At 47.1% G+C, this 17154-nt stretch overlaps 1 protein-coding gene across 1 annotated transcript in view; it reads right to left on the bottom strand.

Moving 5' to 3' along the window:
- GPC3 (glypican 3) overlaps window positions 1–17154 on the bottom strand; it is a 139860-nt gene that overhangs the window by 64829 nt on the left and 57877 nt on the right. Inside the window, exon 3 of the mRNA XM_039717486.1 lies at window positions 9083–9777. Coding sequence (XP_039573420.1) covers window positions 9083–9777 — 695 coding nt within the window. The remainder of the gene's footprint in view (window positions 1–9082; window positions 9778–17154) is intronic.

The following is a 17154-nucleotide window of genomic DNA, read 5'->3' as shown; positions in this document are numbered from 1 at the left end:
GGGAGGAGACAGGATGATGACTGAGATATCAGCACAGGCAGCTGGGTATCTCCAGAAATACCTGCACTCTGCTCTCTGGAGAGCAGAGTTTTATTTGTGCAGTGATACAGATCAATATGTGCAATCCAGGAGTTAATAAGCTTCAGAAAGACACAACTTAGAGCACATCAGTCACCCCCAAGTTATCCTCAGTAGCCACCCAGCTCTCCAGCTGGTTCTCTCCAGGTCACTAGCTCAGAGCATTGTCTCAGCCTTTGCCAGCAGCATGGAAGAGAACTGGGTGTGAAAATTGATTAGGTTAGGAAGATACACCTGCAAAAAGAATTGCAAAATTTGCCAAGAGCTGCTTTGCTTTTTATTTTCTTTTTATTTTTAAACAGAAATAACTCTGCCCAAGTAGCTGTAGGCTATCAGCACAGCTTTCTGCAGCCAGTCTGCTCTTGCTTAAACAAATCTTTGGAAGATAATGCAGTTAGAAGCAAACTTCACCCACTGAAAGCAGGCTCTGTGCCCTCAGGGACTCATTAGAGGGGCAACACAACAGGTAGGGATGGAAAAGGCCACCAGTTCTTTTTGCAGTAGCCTCATAGGGCAGTGAGGACCCAGCAATGAGGGGTGCACAGCTGCAGCAGATGGATGAAAAATCTGCCTCAATTGTTTGTAGAAATTTTTTTCCCCAGCAAAACGTATTTAGCATCTTTCACGCCTGGTACCTCAAAGCCACTTTACAATAAGATGCAAAAATGATATAATTCACAGCACCACACACAGGCAGAGAATTCACAATGAAGCAAACCACTCATTGCAACGCAGCCCCTCATCCTGTGCTGCACAAAACAAAACACCGCTGCTCCGCCCGGGCAGCTCTGGGCACCACTCCTGCTTTGCAGAGGGTCGCTTTTAAGTTTCTGGTTTGTTCTTGGCTCATTCATCAGCATTGCTAATGGGAGAGATAGTTCTGGTTTTGAGGCAGCAGCACTCACGGGGGTTACTGTCACTGGAAGTAAACTCAGCGCTGTTAAGATGAAGGATGCCCGGCGAATGACCCCGGGCCGAGGCCTGAGTGCAAACTGCAGTCACGGATAATGAGGCCAAAAGAGGGTTTAGCGTGAAAAGCACCGGGAGATGGATATTGGTGAGCACTACGCTGGTGTTGCGGGTCTAAGCAAGGATAAAAATCTTCAGGAAAGGAAATGGGCCAGAATGTATTTTGCTAATAAAGCATCTATGTTAATAGGGGTTGCAGGAGGCTGCAGCAATCTGGGCAGTCTGCAGGGCTGAGGCTCAGGGGTTTAATCTCCCTGGTAAAAGAAAGATGTGTGGGCAGTTTTAACAGAGAATTCCACAGGCAGCTCCACCATTCGACAGCAAGTGGACAGGGCAATGGCATGTCTGGAGGGACTGAGTTAAATGAGAATAAAGGCAGGTCGTGCCATGGATATCACTCCTCTGCAGGCTCCTCAGAAGCCAGGGGGATCAGCCCACACCTGACAGTCTCCTGTTTCTGTCATGCACCAGCGTGCAGCATCCTTCAGGTAAACCAAATCTAAATCTCAGCAAGGACCCAGAGCATGAGGCTGGTTTAACTCGGAAGGAAGTTCAGCTGCAAAGCTCATTTGCAAACACAGCCCCAGAGAAAGGGCTGTGCCCCAGCCCTCCCCATTCAGAGGGGCAGCTCCTCAAAACATCTCTCAGTTTTTGATGCAGATGAAGCCTCAAGACACTGGAGGGAACTTTCTGAAGCTGTCATCTTTGGCTCAGAATGCAACTCAGATTTTTCCCCTTAAATTCAATCTATTTCAAGACCTCCCATTACGTGCTTGACCATTACAATTCATTAAAAAATCAGACAGCCTGAAATTTCAAAGCTTGAAGCTCAGAGGTGAAGGAACAGGCACCCCATACATCCCCTCCCTCAATGCTTTGCATGGCATGACCAGCAGCTCCCTCCTCTCCTACATCCCAAAGCATCCCAGGTCCAGCTGTCCAAGCGAGCTGTGATGGGAGCTAGGAAAAAGAAGAGATTTAAAAAAAGGAGAAGCTGTTCTGTGAAGAAAGCTGCAAAACATTGCAAAGCTGTATACCCTCATTTCCAGCTGTTAATTCTGTATCCTGCCCCTCTAACTCTGGGAGCTCCTTGTACTGATGCCAGGGATCTCAGAACCAAATATCTTTTTAAACACTCGGGAGCCAGCTGCAAAACAACAAATTAGCTCCTCCACTAAAACAAGGAACACATCAAGGCACAGCACACACAGCCAGCCACACAGAACCAGTAATTAATCTGCATGAGGTCTTTAGGCTTGCTCTGACTTCAGCTTGGAAAAGATGCAAGACACCCCATCACACACAAACCTGTGTGCATCTCACTTGCAATGCAGCCAATGTGATCTGAAGGGAGATCAGCCAGGCCCAGTGGGTGCTCTGTGATATTCCCACCCATAAAATGCTGCAGCTCAAAAGCTCTTTTTGAGCTGCAGAGTAGTGGGGATGGAGTTGCCACCAGCCAAGTGATCTGTCTCAAGACTGAAGTCAACAAACAGATTCCTGTGGTCTTCAGTGCAAAGTTGGGTTGGACATCAAACACTCTGTCAAAGGATGCTCCAGGTGCTGCTGTGTGTGCATGCAGGGAGGAAGGGGCACTGTCAGCAGCTGCCTTCTACTTTTTATTTAAAAAAAACCCTCACTGCAAATTCCCTTGAAATGGCACATTTCAGAGGCCAGAACACATGCAGTTAAAAGGACAAAGGGAAAACAAAAAAGAAAAGTATAATATAAAAATTTACAAATAGAAGCAAAATCAAATGCTATTTTTAAATTAAACCTCTGCTGATGTTCAGTACCACCTCCTCTGGCTTTGCAGGGACAGGTTTGAGCATCACTGGCCACTGCTTCCACCCAGCAGCTCTGCAGAGCCCCACACACTCAGTCTGCTTCATCCAGACCCAATTCAGTGACAAATTGACTCAAACCCTTCCCATGCCACCAGGGCAAGCAGGAGGGCACACCAGCGTGCCAGTCTGCCCACACTGGGAAAGGACAACCCTGACCAAAGACTGCCTGCATCCTCACAGGAAAAATTCTTGCTAGCAGTGAATTAATTAATTAATTGTGACACCAACGGTCTCCCTCCCCAGGCCAGACAAGAGGAAAAGCTTTCACTAGGCTGAGAACAACCTCTGAGTCTCAGTCCCCTAGAGAGGCAAGTGATGGCCAAGAGCATTCATGCCAAAGTCCCCCACCAAGAATGAGATGCAGGCCCCTGATTTGCTACTGCATATTTGAATACTAAAGCAGAGATTTAAGTCCTGCAGCAGTGTGGCAAAATAGCTGGATCAAAATTGTTGACACTGGGTTACAAAAGTGCAAGCATTAATAACTTTTGCCCTTAATCTTTCAGTACCAGCCAAGCCACCAACTTGGGGCTTTCTAGCTCAAAATCAACACCTTGAAATTCAGTGCTTTGCCATATGCTACCCCAAGTGTCAGAAAATCTTTACTACCAGAAACTCTTCAGACAACTAATCATAGTACTCCCAAGGCCTTTTCACAGGAATGGGAATGCTGCTGATACTGCCCTCAAAATAAGGTTTATTTTCAGCCTGCAGGGGGAACAGATGCTTGCTTTAACACGCTTATCAGGCACCTTACACTGCCTATCACAAAATGGATAACAAAATGCACAATGCACACACCCTGGGATAGTTCTGAGGGGGTCTGAGATCACTGAACACCAAACACTGCCTATCACAAAATGGATAACAATATACACACCCTGGGATAGTTCTGAGGGGGTCTGAGATCACTGAACACCAAAACTTCTCCTGTATTTCCCGCTTTAAGTGAAAAATGGAGCTAGCTACCAGAGAGTATTAGAAAATAGCCTGAGGATTAAACTTTGCCAATAAAGAACTTGAAAATACAGAGGCTGTACATCCAGCTGACTCTCCCAGGAGAGATGCCAACAAAAAGCAACCCACATTAAAAGTACAAAGAAACCGATCTCGGCGTCTCAGAGGGAAGGACTTCGCAAACAGCGCTGTCATTTCAAAGCTTTCCCCACAAAGCCCTTGCCAGCTCTAGTACAGACAGAAAAATCCATTAGCAGATAGGAAAACTCACCAGAGCTCCCTGTCAGGGCAACCTGCTGAGCAAAGCAGCTTCCAGCAAGTCACCAGGTGGGATGGCCCCAAAAGCAGCTCCTGGGCAGTATTTGGGGAAAACCAGCCTGGCATCACTGTGCTGACAAATGTACTGAATCTGTGTATGGCAATGGGTGATATTTTCATTCCTGGGTGCCAAAAGTCCCTTTATTCACATATTCTTGATTTTCAGCCCTGTGTATCTGCTGGAACTGCTGTTTTGAGCACACACTGCAGCAATGTTTCTGTGGTGCTACAATCAACCAAAGCCTCATTATCTTTACAACACACTCATTAACTCCCTGCCAGGATTCCCTAAAAATCTAGGGAAGCAAGGGTCCAGTTTTCCTGCCTCTGAGGCTTCCCAAGGCCATCAGAGCTGGGCTCACACCAAGCACCCTGAGCCAGGTGAGATGAGCACTTCAGCTTTGGGATAACATCAAACCAGCCTGCACAATGGCACCCCAGCAGCACACTGTATAACCTAGTTAACCCAGACCTAAAGAGTCTTTTAGCATCAAACCAGCCTGCACAATGGCATCACCTCCACAGCACCCCAGCAGCACACTGTATAACCTAGTTAACCCAGACCTAAAGAGTCTTTTAAAGGTGTTTGCAGGAAAGTAAAGCAGCAGGGATCTGCTCACAGGACAAGCACACTGGGAATTGCATGCTGCTCCCATATAGCACTGGCACCTTTCTGCTTCCCTCCTGGCAAGTGGTTGAACAAAGCTCTGGTTAATTTGGCAATTTATTAGGATTTTCTAGAAACTCAGTCATCAGTTCTGAATGGGGAAAAAAAGACTTTGCTGAGCTCCCTGATCTTCCCTTTCTGGGCAGTGCTCTGCAGGTGGAGCTGCACAAATGACTGCAAGGGGAGCAGCAGGGCTGGGCAGCATCAAAAATGGGGCAGGCAGGGCGAGGGAGGGGATTCTGGCCCTCTGCTCCACTCTAGTGAGACCCCCCTGGAGCATCTTCTCCAGCTCCAAGGCCCCCAAGATAAGAAGGAAATGGACCTACTGGAGTCAGGGTGACAAAGTTGATTTGAGCATCTCTGCTATGGGACAGGCTGAGAGAGTCAGGGCTGCTCAGCCTGGAGAGGACAAAGCTGCCAGGAGACCTCACTGCACCTTCCAGGGCCTGATGGGGCTCCAGGAGAGCTGGAGTTCCTACAAGGGCATGGAGGCATAGGGCAAGGAGGAAAGGCTTTCACTGACAGAGGTTTAGACTGGATATTAGGAAGAAATTCTTGACTGTGAGGGTGGTGAGGCACAGGCCCAGAGCAGCTGTGTTGGTCCAATCCCTGGCAATGTCCAAGGCCAGGTTGGATGGGGCTTGGAGCAACCTGGGATAGTGGAAGGTGTCCCTGCCCATGGCAGGGGGGTCAGGACCAGATGATCTTCAAGGTCCCTTCCTACCTAAACCACTCCATTATTCTAACCTCAGAAGAGATCAACTTTTACCTATGTAAGACCCCCTGACTGTGTCCCTTGTAATTCCAATAAGAGAGAAAGCATTAACTTTTGGAGGTGCTGGGTTGAATATTTTATTGAGCTTATTTGTACTGCATCTCTCCCAGTTGTCTTGGTTTATGGTAAAAAGCACAAAGAGACTGACTAAAATCATTCTTCCCTACACTCATGATTAAAATATCTGCAAGAGGTGTACATACTAGGCAGATTTTCAACCAGGGAAAAGGTAGGAGATTAGAAAATTAATATAGATGTAGGCCTAGACAGCAATTTTTTTCCCAGTGTGCCCTGAGAACCAGCCTCCTTGATAAAGTATTTTAATAGCAGGTTTTAGGGGTGAAGTTTTTAAGCAGACAAATTGTAGAAATAATAAAGCCCTAACACACACCACGGCTGACAAATTAGCTACTAAAGCAAGGCTTGGGATGGGAACTGTTTACTGCCACATTACTGAATTCACTGTTCTCCACTGCTGTTTGCAGACCTGGAACAACACACAGGCTCCCATTTAAATGCATGCCTGGAGACACAGTTTCCAAAAGCAGATTTAGAGCAGCATGACTGCCTCCTCTTGGGGACTGTAGAGCTCCTCAGAATCCCACCTGGAGGCTCTGCAGCAGCTCTGGAGCTCGGGTTCATGAGCCCCCTGCAGCCAGGTCTGTCTGTGAATGCCCACACCCAGCCTGGGGGGTGGCAAAGGGGACAAAGGAACAAAAGATGCTCAGTCAGGTAACAGGCCTGAGGATCTGAAATACCAGGAGGCAAAACCACTGCTGCAGAAATGCCACCAACGCTGGGAAAAAGAAAAGAAGCCCAAAGGACAGGCAAGGGCAGTAGTGTTGTTATTCACAGTCTAATCACTATGGGTACAGAAGATAAGTTTTCCATAATTCCAGAGGATTTTAATAACAATTAAATAACCTGTCATTATTGTTAATACCATGCAGGTGAGCTGTACTTTGCCTACAGAAGCAGTGGTGGCCAAGGTCAGTAATAAAAAAGGTTAATATGAGAAGCCAGGGCAAGTGTAAAAACCCACATTTTGAAAGAAAACCCCTGTGGCATTTCATACTCTGGTATGGCTACAGTGTCTAAAAACAATCATATTTACAGAATTATAGTAAATATAACTGTTTGCTTCCAGGTATATTCTTTGAAACTCAATATGTGCTGATAAGTTTAACAGAGAAACTTTCATCACAGCAGAGCTAAATAAAAAAAGTTGTATTCCATCATTTACAAAGTGATATCTTACAAAGATATTTACCCCAGATGACCCCAGGTCCTGATGCAGCTCAGCTCTTAGACCTTCTACAATACTGTATGCTTCCATTATTGCCTTATTTCTCCACTGAACAGCTCATATCCTCACTTGTAGAAAAAAATAAAAGTTGCTCTGGGCTCAGGTCTGACATAAACCCCTTAGCTGAACAACATCAGGGATTTAAAAACAAACTTCAAAAACCCAGTGGCCATTCTTTTTTGGTGACAATTGCCAGGCAACTGGCTTGCTTGGCTTGGATTTTTTCTCCTTCACTCCAATAATGCAGTAATGCCTCTAGACCAAAGAAACTAATCACTGAAGTATTAAATAATCAAGAGGAATTATGGTTAAGTAAGTACCTGGCTACATATGGCACAAATGAATTCCAACAGCTTTACCAAGTGCAAAAGCACTGAATGGTTTTGTAATGCCCAGTAATTTTTGTGGTAAAGGAAGTCAATTTATGTTCTGCTTTGGCAGAGGATGGGCAGATTGAAGCTCTACTGCTTTGTGTTGACTTTAGAGGTGCTCCATCTACTTGTCCTGCCACAAACTCATTCTCTGTGGACAGATCAAGGTGTCAATATTCAGTCATTTAAGAGACAGTCCTGTTTGTTCACTGCATGGTGCGTTCATTGATGGAAAACATGTTGGATGCTTTTGCTCACAGTTGAATTTGAGATTAAACAGGCTCAATCTACATACAGAAGTAAGTTTTGTTTCTTACTGCCCTGGAAATGCCAACTGGGCTTAGAGCTGAGCTGGGTTTTCTCTCATTATCAACTGCAACATGAATTCTCCATCTCTCCTGAACTCAAGGCAAACCTACAGTTACATTTCTGCTCCTTTGCTGTTCCAGAGAAGGTTGACTGATGGTTCTGGCTGATGGGGGAACTTCCCCTGGCTCTGTGTCAGCAGAGCTGCTGCTCCTGACCCTCAGCTGCAGCCTCCCTGCACAAGCAGTGCTTGGCTGCTGTAAAACAGTGATTTTCTGCAGAAAGGGACTCAGGCAGGTTAAAAACCAATGTCCTGCACTGTACCCTGGAGTTTAATATGCTGCCCACAAGTCCTGCCTGGGCCCATCTGCCCAACACCCAGCCCAGCACAGACTCCTCCTGGGCACTGCACGATGAGAGCAATCCAGCTCAGTGTAATTTGGTCCCTGAACCCCTTCCAAGCAGTGCAGAAAGCTTGCTCCATATGAGCCAAACTTCCTGGGGTGGGGAAACACCCGAGTGCCACCACGATGTCCCACAGCCTGCACAAGGTGGTGGCAGAGCAGAGCCAGCCCAGAGAACAGCACAGAGTGCTGCTGGCTCCGTGCCACTCAGCTCAGAGCCCATAAGCTGATCCATTTCCATGGTACCCTCCAAAAAAGATAAGAGTTACAGTGCAAGTAGTACAGTGACCTACATAAACACAGCTCTTTTGTAAACAGGAGCCAAGAATGGCAGGTACAAGCAGATAACAGGGAAACAGTGTCAGATTTTAATCATCTTTGGTTTTAAGCAAATTATTACAACACTCCCACACCTTTGCCCCATCTCCAATTCTTCCCTCCTCACACAGAGCAGCTCAGTTGTGTCTCAAGAAAAATCTCCTCTGCAGAACACGCCCCATAGGATCACATTACATTTGTCCTTGATGTTCAAATGGAGCAGCAGGATTTTCAGAGCAAGACAGCCTCAGTTTCTCAGGAGGCTGAGAAATTTCCAAAATGTGTTTTTAAAGAGTCAAGTAAAAACAAGAAATAATCTCATTAAATGCAGCCCAAAACTGGAATGAGATGGAGAATCAGCTCTTCTTTGGTAAATCAGGGGAAGCTACAGCACATGCCTCTGCCTGGCATCTATTTGGAGGAACCTTTTTATGATGCTAAAGGAGGCAGAGGACACCTGGAGAGCAGGACCAGCCTTTCAGAGAGGCAAGCACAGTGGGGACATCTCAACTCCCAACCTCACACCTCAGGGCGAGTCCAGACCCTTCTGCTCTGACCAACCTGAAAAGAGGCAAAGCCCTTAATGGAAACCCAGGCCGTGCAAACACCAGCTTCAAACGCTACCAAAAGTTTCTTGGAAGATCAGAAGGGGGTGGGAAGGGGTTGGTAATTTGAGCCATTTGGGGTTTGCTGCCAGGAAGAAAGGGACAGCTTTTAACACAGTCTGTGTACAAGAGAGCCCGGGGACCTGCAGAGAGTTACTCACAGCTGTCGAGAGCTTCCCTTCGTTCTTCTGCGCGTGGACGACGGCGTCGCGCACCACGGAGAACAGGCTCAGCAGGACGTGCTCCATGTCGTAGATGCCATGCATGCCCCTGGTCAGCCCCTCCAGAGCCTGGATGTACTCCTTCCAGAGGCTGTGGATCTCCAGGACGCCCGCCAGGCAGCCCTGCAGCACCGCCCCGCAGTAGCCGGCGCAGGGCTTGGCCAGCAGCAGCCCCTGGCAGTGGGAGCAGTACCACATCTTCAGCAGCGCCCGCCCGCACTCCTTGCTGAACTTCAGGTGGTCAGTGGTGTTTATCACCTCGATGCCCAGGTTCAGAGCCTGCAGAAAGACTCGAGTGGCCTGCAGGGACTTGGACACCTGCGTCATCATCGTCTTCGGGTAGCTCCCAAAGGCTTTGAGGTCTCTCCTGGCCGCCCGCAGACATTCGGTCATTTCCACAGAGGGATCGGGCAAGCCAGGGTTGATCAAGTGGGAGTAAACCAAAGGGAACAAACTGTCAAAAAATTCATTTATCATATCATTGACACTGATGTCAGAGCCCAGTATGTACAGCGAGATATCAGTAAAAAGTTCTCCAACAAATTTAAGAGCCCTGGGCCCCATGCTCTGGTAGTAGGTCCTAAACATGCTGTTGGTGAAGTTTCTTGCATGCCGCACTACAATTTCGAAGGCTTCTGTAAAACAGAACAACAACAAAAAAAAAAGTTACTAAGAGATGGTGAGCCCAGAAACAGGGAGGATAATGTTCCATCACATCACTGCTGCCAGGGCTGGCCCCATCCTGCCTGCCTTGGGTCAAGCACCCGCTGGCAGCCGTGCCTGCTGCAAAGCACCAGCATCAGCAATTTCCAGGGGAAATGCATAAATTCTTTAAGCAGAAACTACATTTCAAAATGGAAAAAAAAAACCCCTATGATCTAGTTAACATTTCAGCTTTTAAAGAAAATATTGATTCAAGAAAAGGGCTAGACTGCAATTTCTTTCTCTTCCCCCTTTCATATTGATTTGAAATTAACAGGAATTCTATCTCCAGACTTAATTTAAGGCAGAGATAAATGTTTGACAAACTGTACAGTACTTAAAATTAGGAAACAGTAAATGCTGACATTCCATTATGAAAAAGAAAATATTTATAGGAGTTTAATCACAGACAATATTCTGACTCTACCCCCAGCAGTTACCAGCACCAAGTGTCCCCTAAGCCACTGGAAAAGCCCCCACAGTGCTGCAGTTTTCGCAAATGCACCAGGCTCACTTCAGCTGCAGATCCAATCTTTCATCTGCCCTGGATGGAGCTGCTCTGTTGTCCAAAGGATGCTGAGAGCCAGTGGTGCCATGTCCACCTGTGGCTGCCCAGCCAGGAACACTCTCATGCACATCAGGCTGTCCCACGAAATTCAAGTTTTGGACAGAAACTGTCATTTTGCTAGGAAAAACCACAACGCATTTTCCCATCTCTACCTTCAAAAACTTTAGGACTTTCAGCCCACATCTCCTCCATAAGGTGAGCAGGGAACCCCCACAGTTATTTCTTTAATTATAGCCCTCCTCATCTGGAGACTTCCCAAATATCCATACCCCACTATATATGGACAACATACCTACAAACACACACCAGTTTGCATCTTAAAGCATCAGAAGGGGAGGCCATCAGTGCAAACAAAACTCTTTTTCTTTGGCCAGCTTGCTCTACCAGCCCAAGTCCCACCCTCCAGGGTACTATTCATAAAATGCTAAAATTAGTGAACAGCCTTTCAGTTCACAGGTCACTGACACCCCACAATGTAACTGCTCTCACCTCTGTCACTCTGCAAAAACACATCCTGGCTCAATATGCATGAAAATTATTCATGTTCAATAATTAAAGGGAATGTTTAATTTTTAAAGCCATAAGAGTTATCTCCCCCATTTGTTAAGGCTGGCATGCAGCTGAGCATGGCCTGACACATCTCCACAGGGGTTCAGTATCAACACTGTCACAAGCACTGCTGGCCTTGCTGCTCGCCCTGCATCACCTCTTGCTTACTCAAGAGCTTTCAAGACCATCATATCTGCAGGAATTCCAGCTCTTCCTTCCTGGGTACACCTTATTCAGGGATGCCTGGAAGGACAGGGTGCTGCTGCTGCTGCACCCCACCCCAGCATGCAGAAAGCCGTGGTGTAAGCACTGATCAGAGCAGAAATTACTGACATACTTCTGCAAAGAGTGTCTCTACCCCATCTGGGCATGCTGCTGAAGCATTTTGTCCACAGTTCCAGACACTCACACCAGGACTGTCCCAGCAAGCCAAGATCTGTGTTCCCAGGGGACAGCCATCCTTCCCTCCTCACAGCACAGACTCGGAATGCAGTGGGCAGGGACACAGGGCCCCTCTCCCTGCCATGACAGCCAGCATCCTGCTCCTCAGCTCTGACAGAGGATGGCAAAGCTCTCCAGGCAACACAGCAGCAAGTGTGACAGACTGGGCTCTGCAAGCAGAGCACTTGCACCGTTGCACTATATGAAATGCTGGTTTGTACTATAAAAAGTTTTTTTTAAAAAAAAAAGTCTCTTTAAAGAGGACACATGGATTACAAAACTTTTTCCCCTCACTCTTTATTCTCAAGAACACCAGAATAGCTTTTGCCTCAAAAAGCACAAAGAACATTTTGGACCAGTATTTTTTTCTGACAGCAGTGGAGACGGTGCCAGGATTTTCATGCTGTGCCTCACCATTCCCCTTTACCCTCTTCTCTGTTAGTTCCCTTTAGAAAAAGTCACCACTTTTCCATTTTCTCGCTCCTCTGTGCTTTGCCAGTTATCATCAGAGCCAAAAGACTCTTCACTGATTAGAAAAATATTCCAAGCTCCTATGCAAACCTCCTACGGCGAGAAGGGCTTCAGAAAGGATTGGAGAACAGTGGTGTATCAGAAGAGCATGCACACACAGTCCCACTGCTTTAAAGGTCATGACATGCACATAATTTTTATCGTAATAACTGGCTGAGAGTGTCTATTTTATGCGCCTGGGAGCTTTTGCATATATCCATTAGAAAGCGCAACAGGGACTATAAAAGCATATGGAGACTCCTGCTGCCCTATTAATAGATGCAAGAAATAATAAAAACTTTGTAAAAAAGAAGTCTTACACATCCAAAATCTCTCCCACCCAACTCCCACAGCAGTTGCTTATTCTGAAATATTCCTCGGAAAGCGCTGGCTGCAGGAATTCTAAATCCCCAGCTGCCAGCAGCTGCAGTGACCCTCAGCCAGGCTCTGAGTGCTTCAAAGGGGAGGAAACTCTGAGGGTCAGACCCCTGTGCTCCCACGAGGGACCCTCACAGGGACACGGGGGGGACAGTGCATTATAGATGTGACACAGGCATCTGATCCCCCATAAAATTCCACAGCCTGCATTTGCTGCTGGTAAAATCTGCCCCACTCATAACATGGCATTATTGAAACTCATTGCTGGAGGATAATTCAATCTTTTCTCTCTTCTATTTTTTTTTCCCCAAGGATATTTTCAAAAGCTGCCATTTAAGGCAGCTGTTTTGCAGGTCTGGCTGAAGCAGTGTGAATACAAAGCAAAGCATCAGACTTGCCCCCAAGTTCAGCAGGCAAAAACACTGCACAGCTGAGCAGGCCTCCCATTTTACAATCTCCATCCCTGTGTAGAGTACACACAGAGATGCACACACAGCAGAGTGTAAGACATGTTCCTTTAAAACATATTAGCAACAAAAGAAAGGCTCAGGATAATTTCCATCCTTTAGTGGATGCAGACAGAAACATAGGGACAAAGGATGAGGAAAAGGCAGATGTACTTAACACCTTCTTGCCTCAGTCTCTAGTAAAGCCAGTTTTTCTCCAGATACCCAGCACCAAGAGCTGGAAGAGAGGGATGGGGAGTAGAACAAAGTCCCCATAATCCAGGAGAAAATGCTCAGGACTCTGCTCTATCACTTATATCCACACAAACAGGGCTGATGGGATCCACCCTAGGGTACTGAGAGAGCAGGCAGAAGAACCCACAAGGCCACTGTCCATCATCTACCAGCAGTCCTGGTTACCTGGGGAGATCCCAAGTGACTGGAGGCTGGCAAATGTGACAGGACCTGGGAGGGTGAGATCATCTTGAGTGCCATCACGTGGCACATAAAGACAGCCAGGGCATCAGGCCCAACCCACATAGGGTCATGGTCCTGCTTGACCAATCTCATCTCCCTCTATGATAAGCTGAGCAGCTTGATGGATCAAAGAAAGGCTGGGAATATCGTCTACCTGGATTTTAGGAAAGACTTTAGCACAGTTTCCCACAGTATTTCTCTTGGAGAAACTCTGCTTGTGGCTTAGACACCTGTCCAGGAAAGAGAAACCAAGGGAGCACTTGCAGGATGGGAGCCAGAGCATCATCACCAGCCCAGCACTGGTGCCCTGGTACTGCACATCTGCTGACTGCCCTGTCAAGGGCACTTTATCAGGACTCCCAAAGGATGAATGGAACAGCTCAACTACTCCAGACCACAGATATCAGTCACTAGTTGAAAAGCACAGGCTATTACTTATTTTTCAGGCTGGACTCTTGCTGAAGTACCTGGAGAGGAATTGCTGCCTGATTCCAGCAGCCAGAAGGGAAGGACTAAGCTCCCTTCAAAGTGCAAAAATTCCCCAGAACACAGCCCAGAGAGAGCTGCGTGGCCGCTGCAAACCGGCAATTAGAGAAAATAAATTGTAAAAGAGCATAACAGTGCCCTGAGTGGGGATTACTGGCAGGAGAAGGAAATCGCTGCGTTCTCAGCCCAGATAATAAGAGTCTGCTGCTTAGTAAAAATGCCAGCTTTCCTGAGAAAGCACGTTGGCTCTTAAGCTGCAGCAAACTTCAAAGGTGTCGGCGGCAGGGCCGGAGGAGCTCTGGATTAACCTACTGCTGCCCCAGGCTGCAGGAGCTCCTGCCCAGTCTGCCACTTGATGGGTTTATTTAAGAGATTATGTGATGAAGCTGCCTGAGCCACAAGGAGCTGGTACAGGTGACCCCAGCAAGCCATTCCCATCCAGCATCCCACTGGAGAGGGGAGAGCCAAAATCTGATGGCAGCTGCAGAGCAGGGGCAGCCGCAGCGATGCACCCCCAATTCCAAGCTCAGCAAGTGCTGCTTCACAAGCTGCTGAAGGCGTTTAGAAAGGTGAAACAAGGTCTGTCCTCCTTCTGACTCCTGTGCCAGGTCACCAAACAGCAGCACACCACAGGAGCCACCTCCACACACCACTGTGGTCACTGGGAGGAGGGACAGCAGGATGCACCGTGGCAGCCAGGCACCAGGACGTGCCACAGGCTTCATGCTGCTCTCCAGCAATGTGCTGCTCTGGTTCTGCTGTAAAGACAGGCTTGAACAGGGACATCTGTCCTTCTCTGGGTGTCACACAGCACAGCAATCAGGTTTCATGCTGCCCCAGTTCTGCTGTAAAGACAGGCTTCCAACAGGGACATCTGTCCTTCTCTGGGTGTCACACAGCACAGCAATCAGGTCATCTTTGGCAAAGGCTCAGCAAAGGGCAAGGGGCTGCACAGCAAAACCTGCTGCACCAGCAGCTCATCATCCACGGGCAGCTGAGGTGCAGAACTGGGTGGCCCATACACCCCATAGCATGCGAGTACCAAGGCATTAGAACTGCACCTACAACACTGATTTTCCTGTTTCTTGACATCTAGACACATAAATCCTGCAACCACAAACTCTCTCTGAGCAGGGAAGCTCCCACCATGGCTACTCCCACTTACTTTGGGGAGCTGAGCTCACAACTCCCATTTGCACATCTGCAAAGGATTGTTTGCTTAAAAACTTGTCTCCCCACACATATCTTGAACACCAAGATATCTTTTCACAGTGGAGGAACTACAACCTTTGTTATTCCACTACCAAGAGCCAGTAAAAGCAAGGCTCAGTGTTTTCTGAGGGAAGAAAACCAGGCAAGTAATTCTAGACAAGGTCATGGTGTTACCCTATGTTTTCAGAAAACTCCTGGGTCATCTCCTCCAGGAGTTTGTAGCATGAGTGAATCCTCATGCACTATTCCAAACTGTAAAATGAACAGAAAACTGATTTCCATGCAGCAAAACCTTCCCTTGAGGTGAATACGGATCACTGGCAGTCAGCTGAATTTCCCCCCGCAGATGAGGATGCATTTTGTGATTTCCTGCACCTTCCCCAGGATGCTGCTGCTTGGGAACACTACAGGCTGCAAATGTGGCACACAGTGAGTCCCTGTCCTGCACATGGGACCATTTTCAAATCTTACCAGCTCCACAAAATGCACTTTACATGCCTTTTAGGTATGAATGTGCTCCTCCTCCCACAATGAACCTCATCTATGATGCAACCACTCCAGGGCAGTGAGTGACCCAGCTCCTGGAGCTCAGTGCATCTGCTCAAATCTCTCTTTTAGGCTTCAGTGGCTCTGCTCACCACCCTGGGTTTGCTCCCCAGGCCTGTCCCTGGCAGGGTCCCTGCTCACAGGCCCTGACACCAAACTCTGCTCAAGGCACAGCAATAACTGCAGGGGTCAGAGAGCCTCGGGTCTGGCCAGGCTTCCCCTGCCTTGGCTCCACCTGACCTCTGGCACTCCCCTGCTGATGGCAAAACCTCTCCCTTTGCTTCTCAGGACACAAATAACAAAGCATCAGGAGAGAGCTCGGCCCTGGAATCTCCCAGCCCACAGGAATCATTTTCACCCTGAGACAAAAGCATGGGTGTCCAGGCAGGACATTGGAAAATTAATCAGTTCATTAAACTGTTTTCAATGCAACCCCTGTATTTCCTGCAGGCCCAAGGTTCCCAAACCTTTAAAAGTCCCTTACATCTAAAAGCCAAAACTGCTCAGCCCCTCAAAACCACTACCAGCCTTCATGGACTGGAATTCAAATGCTCATCAAGGAAATGCTAAAAGTTTGGGTGTTTGTAAGCTCAACCAAGTATTTTCTGACTTGGCTCTTGCTGTGCCACTGCTCAGAAGCGGCAAAAGAAGCCAGAGGAATCCTCATGTGAGCGAGCTCTAAAAAGGGGAAATGCTTCTTTAATATCTCCAATGAATCAGACAACTTCAGCCCTGTCACAACAGCCTGTGTTCCCAAAACACAGCAGAGCTCACCAAGAGAGGAACAACTGTTTGCAATAACGGCCTGGCAGCCACAGGCACTACTGGTGAGATGAACCCCAAGTCATTTTTCAAACAGCAGGTAATATTTATTTACCAACTTGGAAAAGGTTCGCAATATATTGAGTAGAAAGGAAACAAAATCTAAGAGAATTTCCCCTGGCAGCAATAAGAGCAGCCTCCAGATTTGTTCTGTTATGATTTACACTACACTGCAAGTTTTTAACAACATTATCTGCAGACAAAAGCTCTTCTAAGCAGTATAATTACTTTTGTCTATGGCATTACAGAACCCATCAGATGGTGCCACTGCTGCTCTTACAGGGTTTGTTTCACTGAGCACATTTGGGTTTTAAGCTTAGGAAATGCTTTTTTTCCAACTATGACACAGCCTTTTGGATTACTTTTACAATATTGTCACCATAAAAATTATGGTCTCGAGCTCCCAAGCTTATGAGATTAGCTTCAAAGCATTATTATTAAAAAGTAGAACAATTCCGTTATTCTGTCTTCTTAATTTTAAGTCATCAAGGTTTGCACTTTCTACCTTTGCTCCATCACTACCAGTCCAAGAGAGCAAAGGTCCCATCTTTAAATGAGACAGAGCTTTTTCCAGCTGCCTTCACTACCACAAGAGCCAAGGTTTCCAAGCCAGTGTTGCTCACTAGCCAATGCTAAATCCTTATACTTTAGTCAGAAAAGCATCTTCTCCTAATTATCTGTTTCTATCAAAGCACCAAGCTCCAAAGCCATTTATTTTTAATTGTTCAGCTTATATAGTGCCCAGGCAGAAATACACTCCCTGAAGTTTCCAATAAAAACACTGTACTATCCATCTCATTATACCCTCTCAAACTGCCCTGAAAACGCGCTCCTGTTCCAGTCCAGGTAACAGTCCAACTGTTACACAATTAGTC

This window comes from Passer montanus, unplaced genomic scaffold (assembly GCF_014805655.1).
Source record: "Passer montanus isolate IOZ18808 unplaced genomic scaffold, ASM1480565v1 scaffold38, whole genome shotgun sequence".
Lineage (NCBI taxonomy): Eukaryota > Metazoa > Chordata > Aves > Passeriformes > Passeridae > Passer > Passer montanus.
Note: the sequence above shows the minus strand (reverse complement) of the source record. Positions and strands in the feature narration are given on the sequence as shown.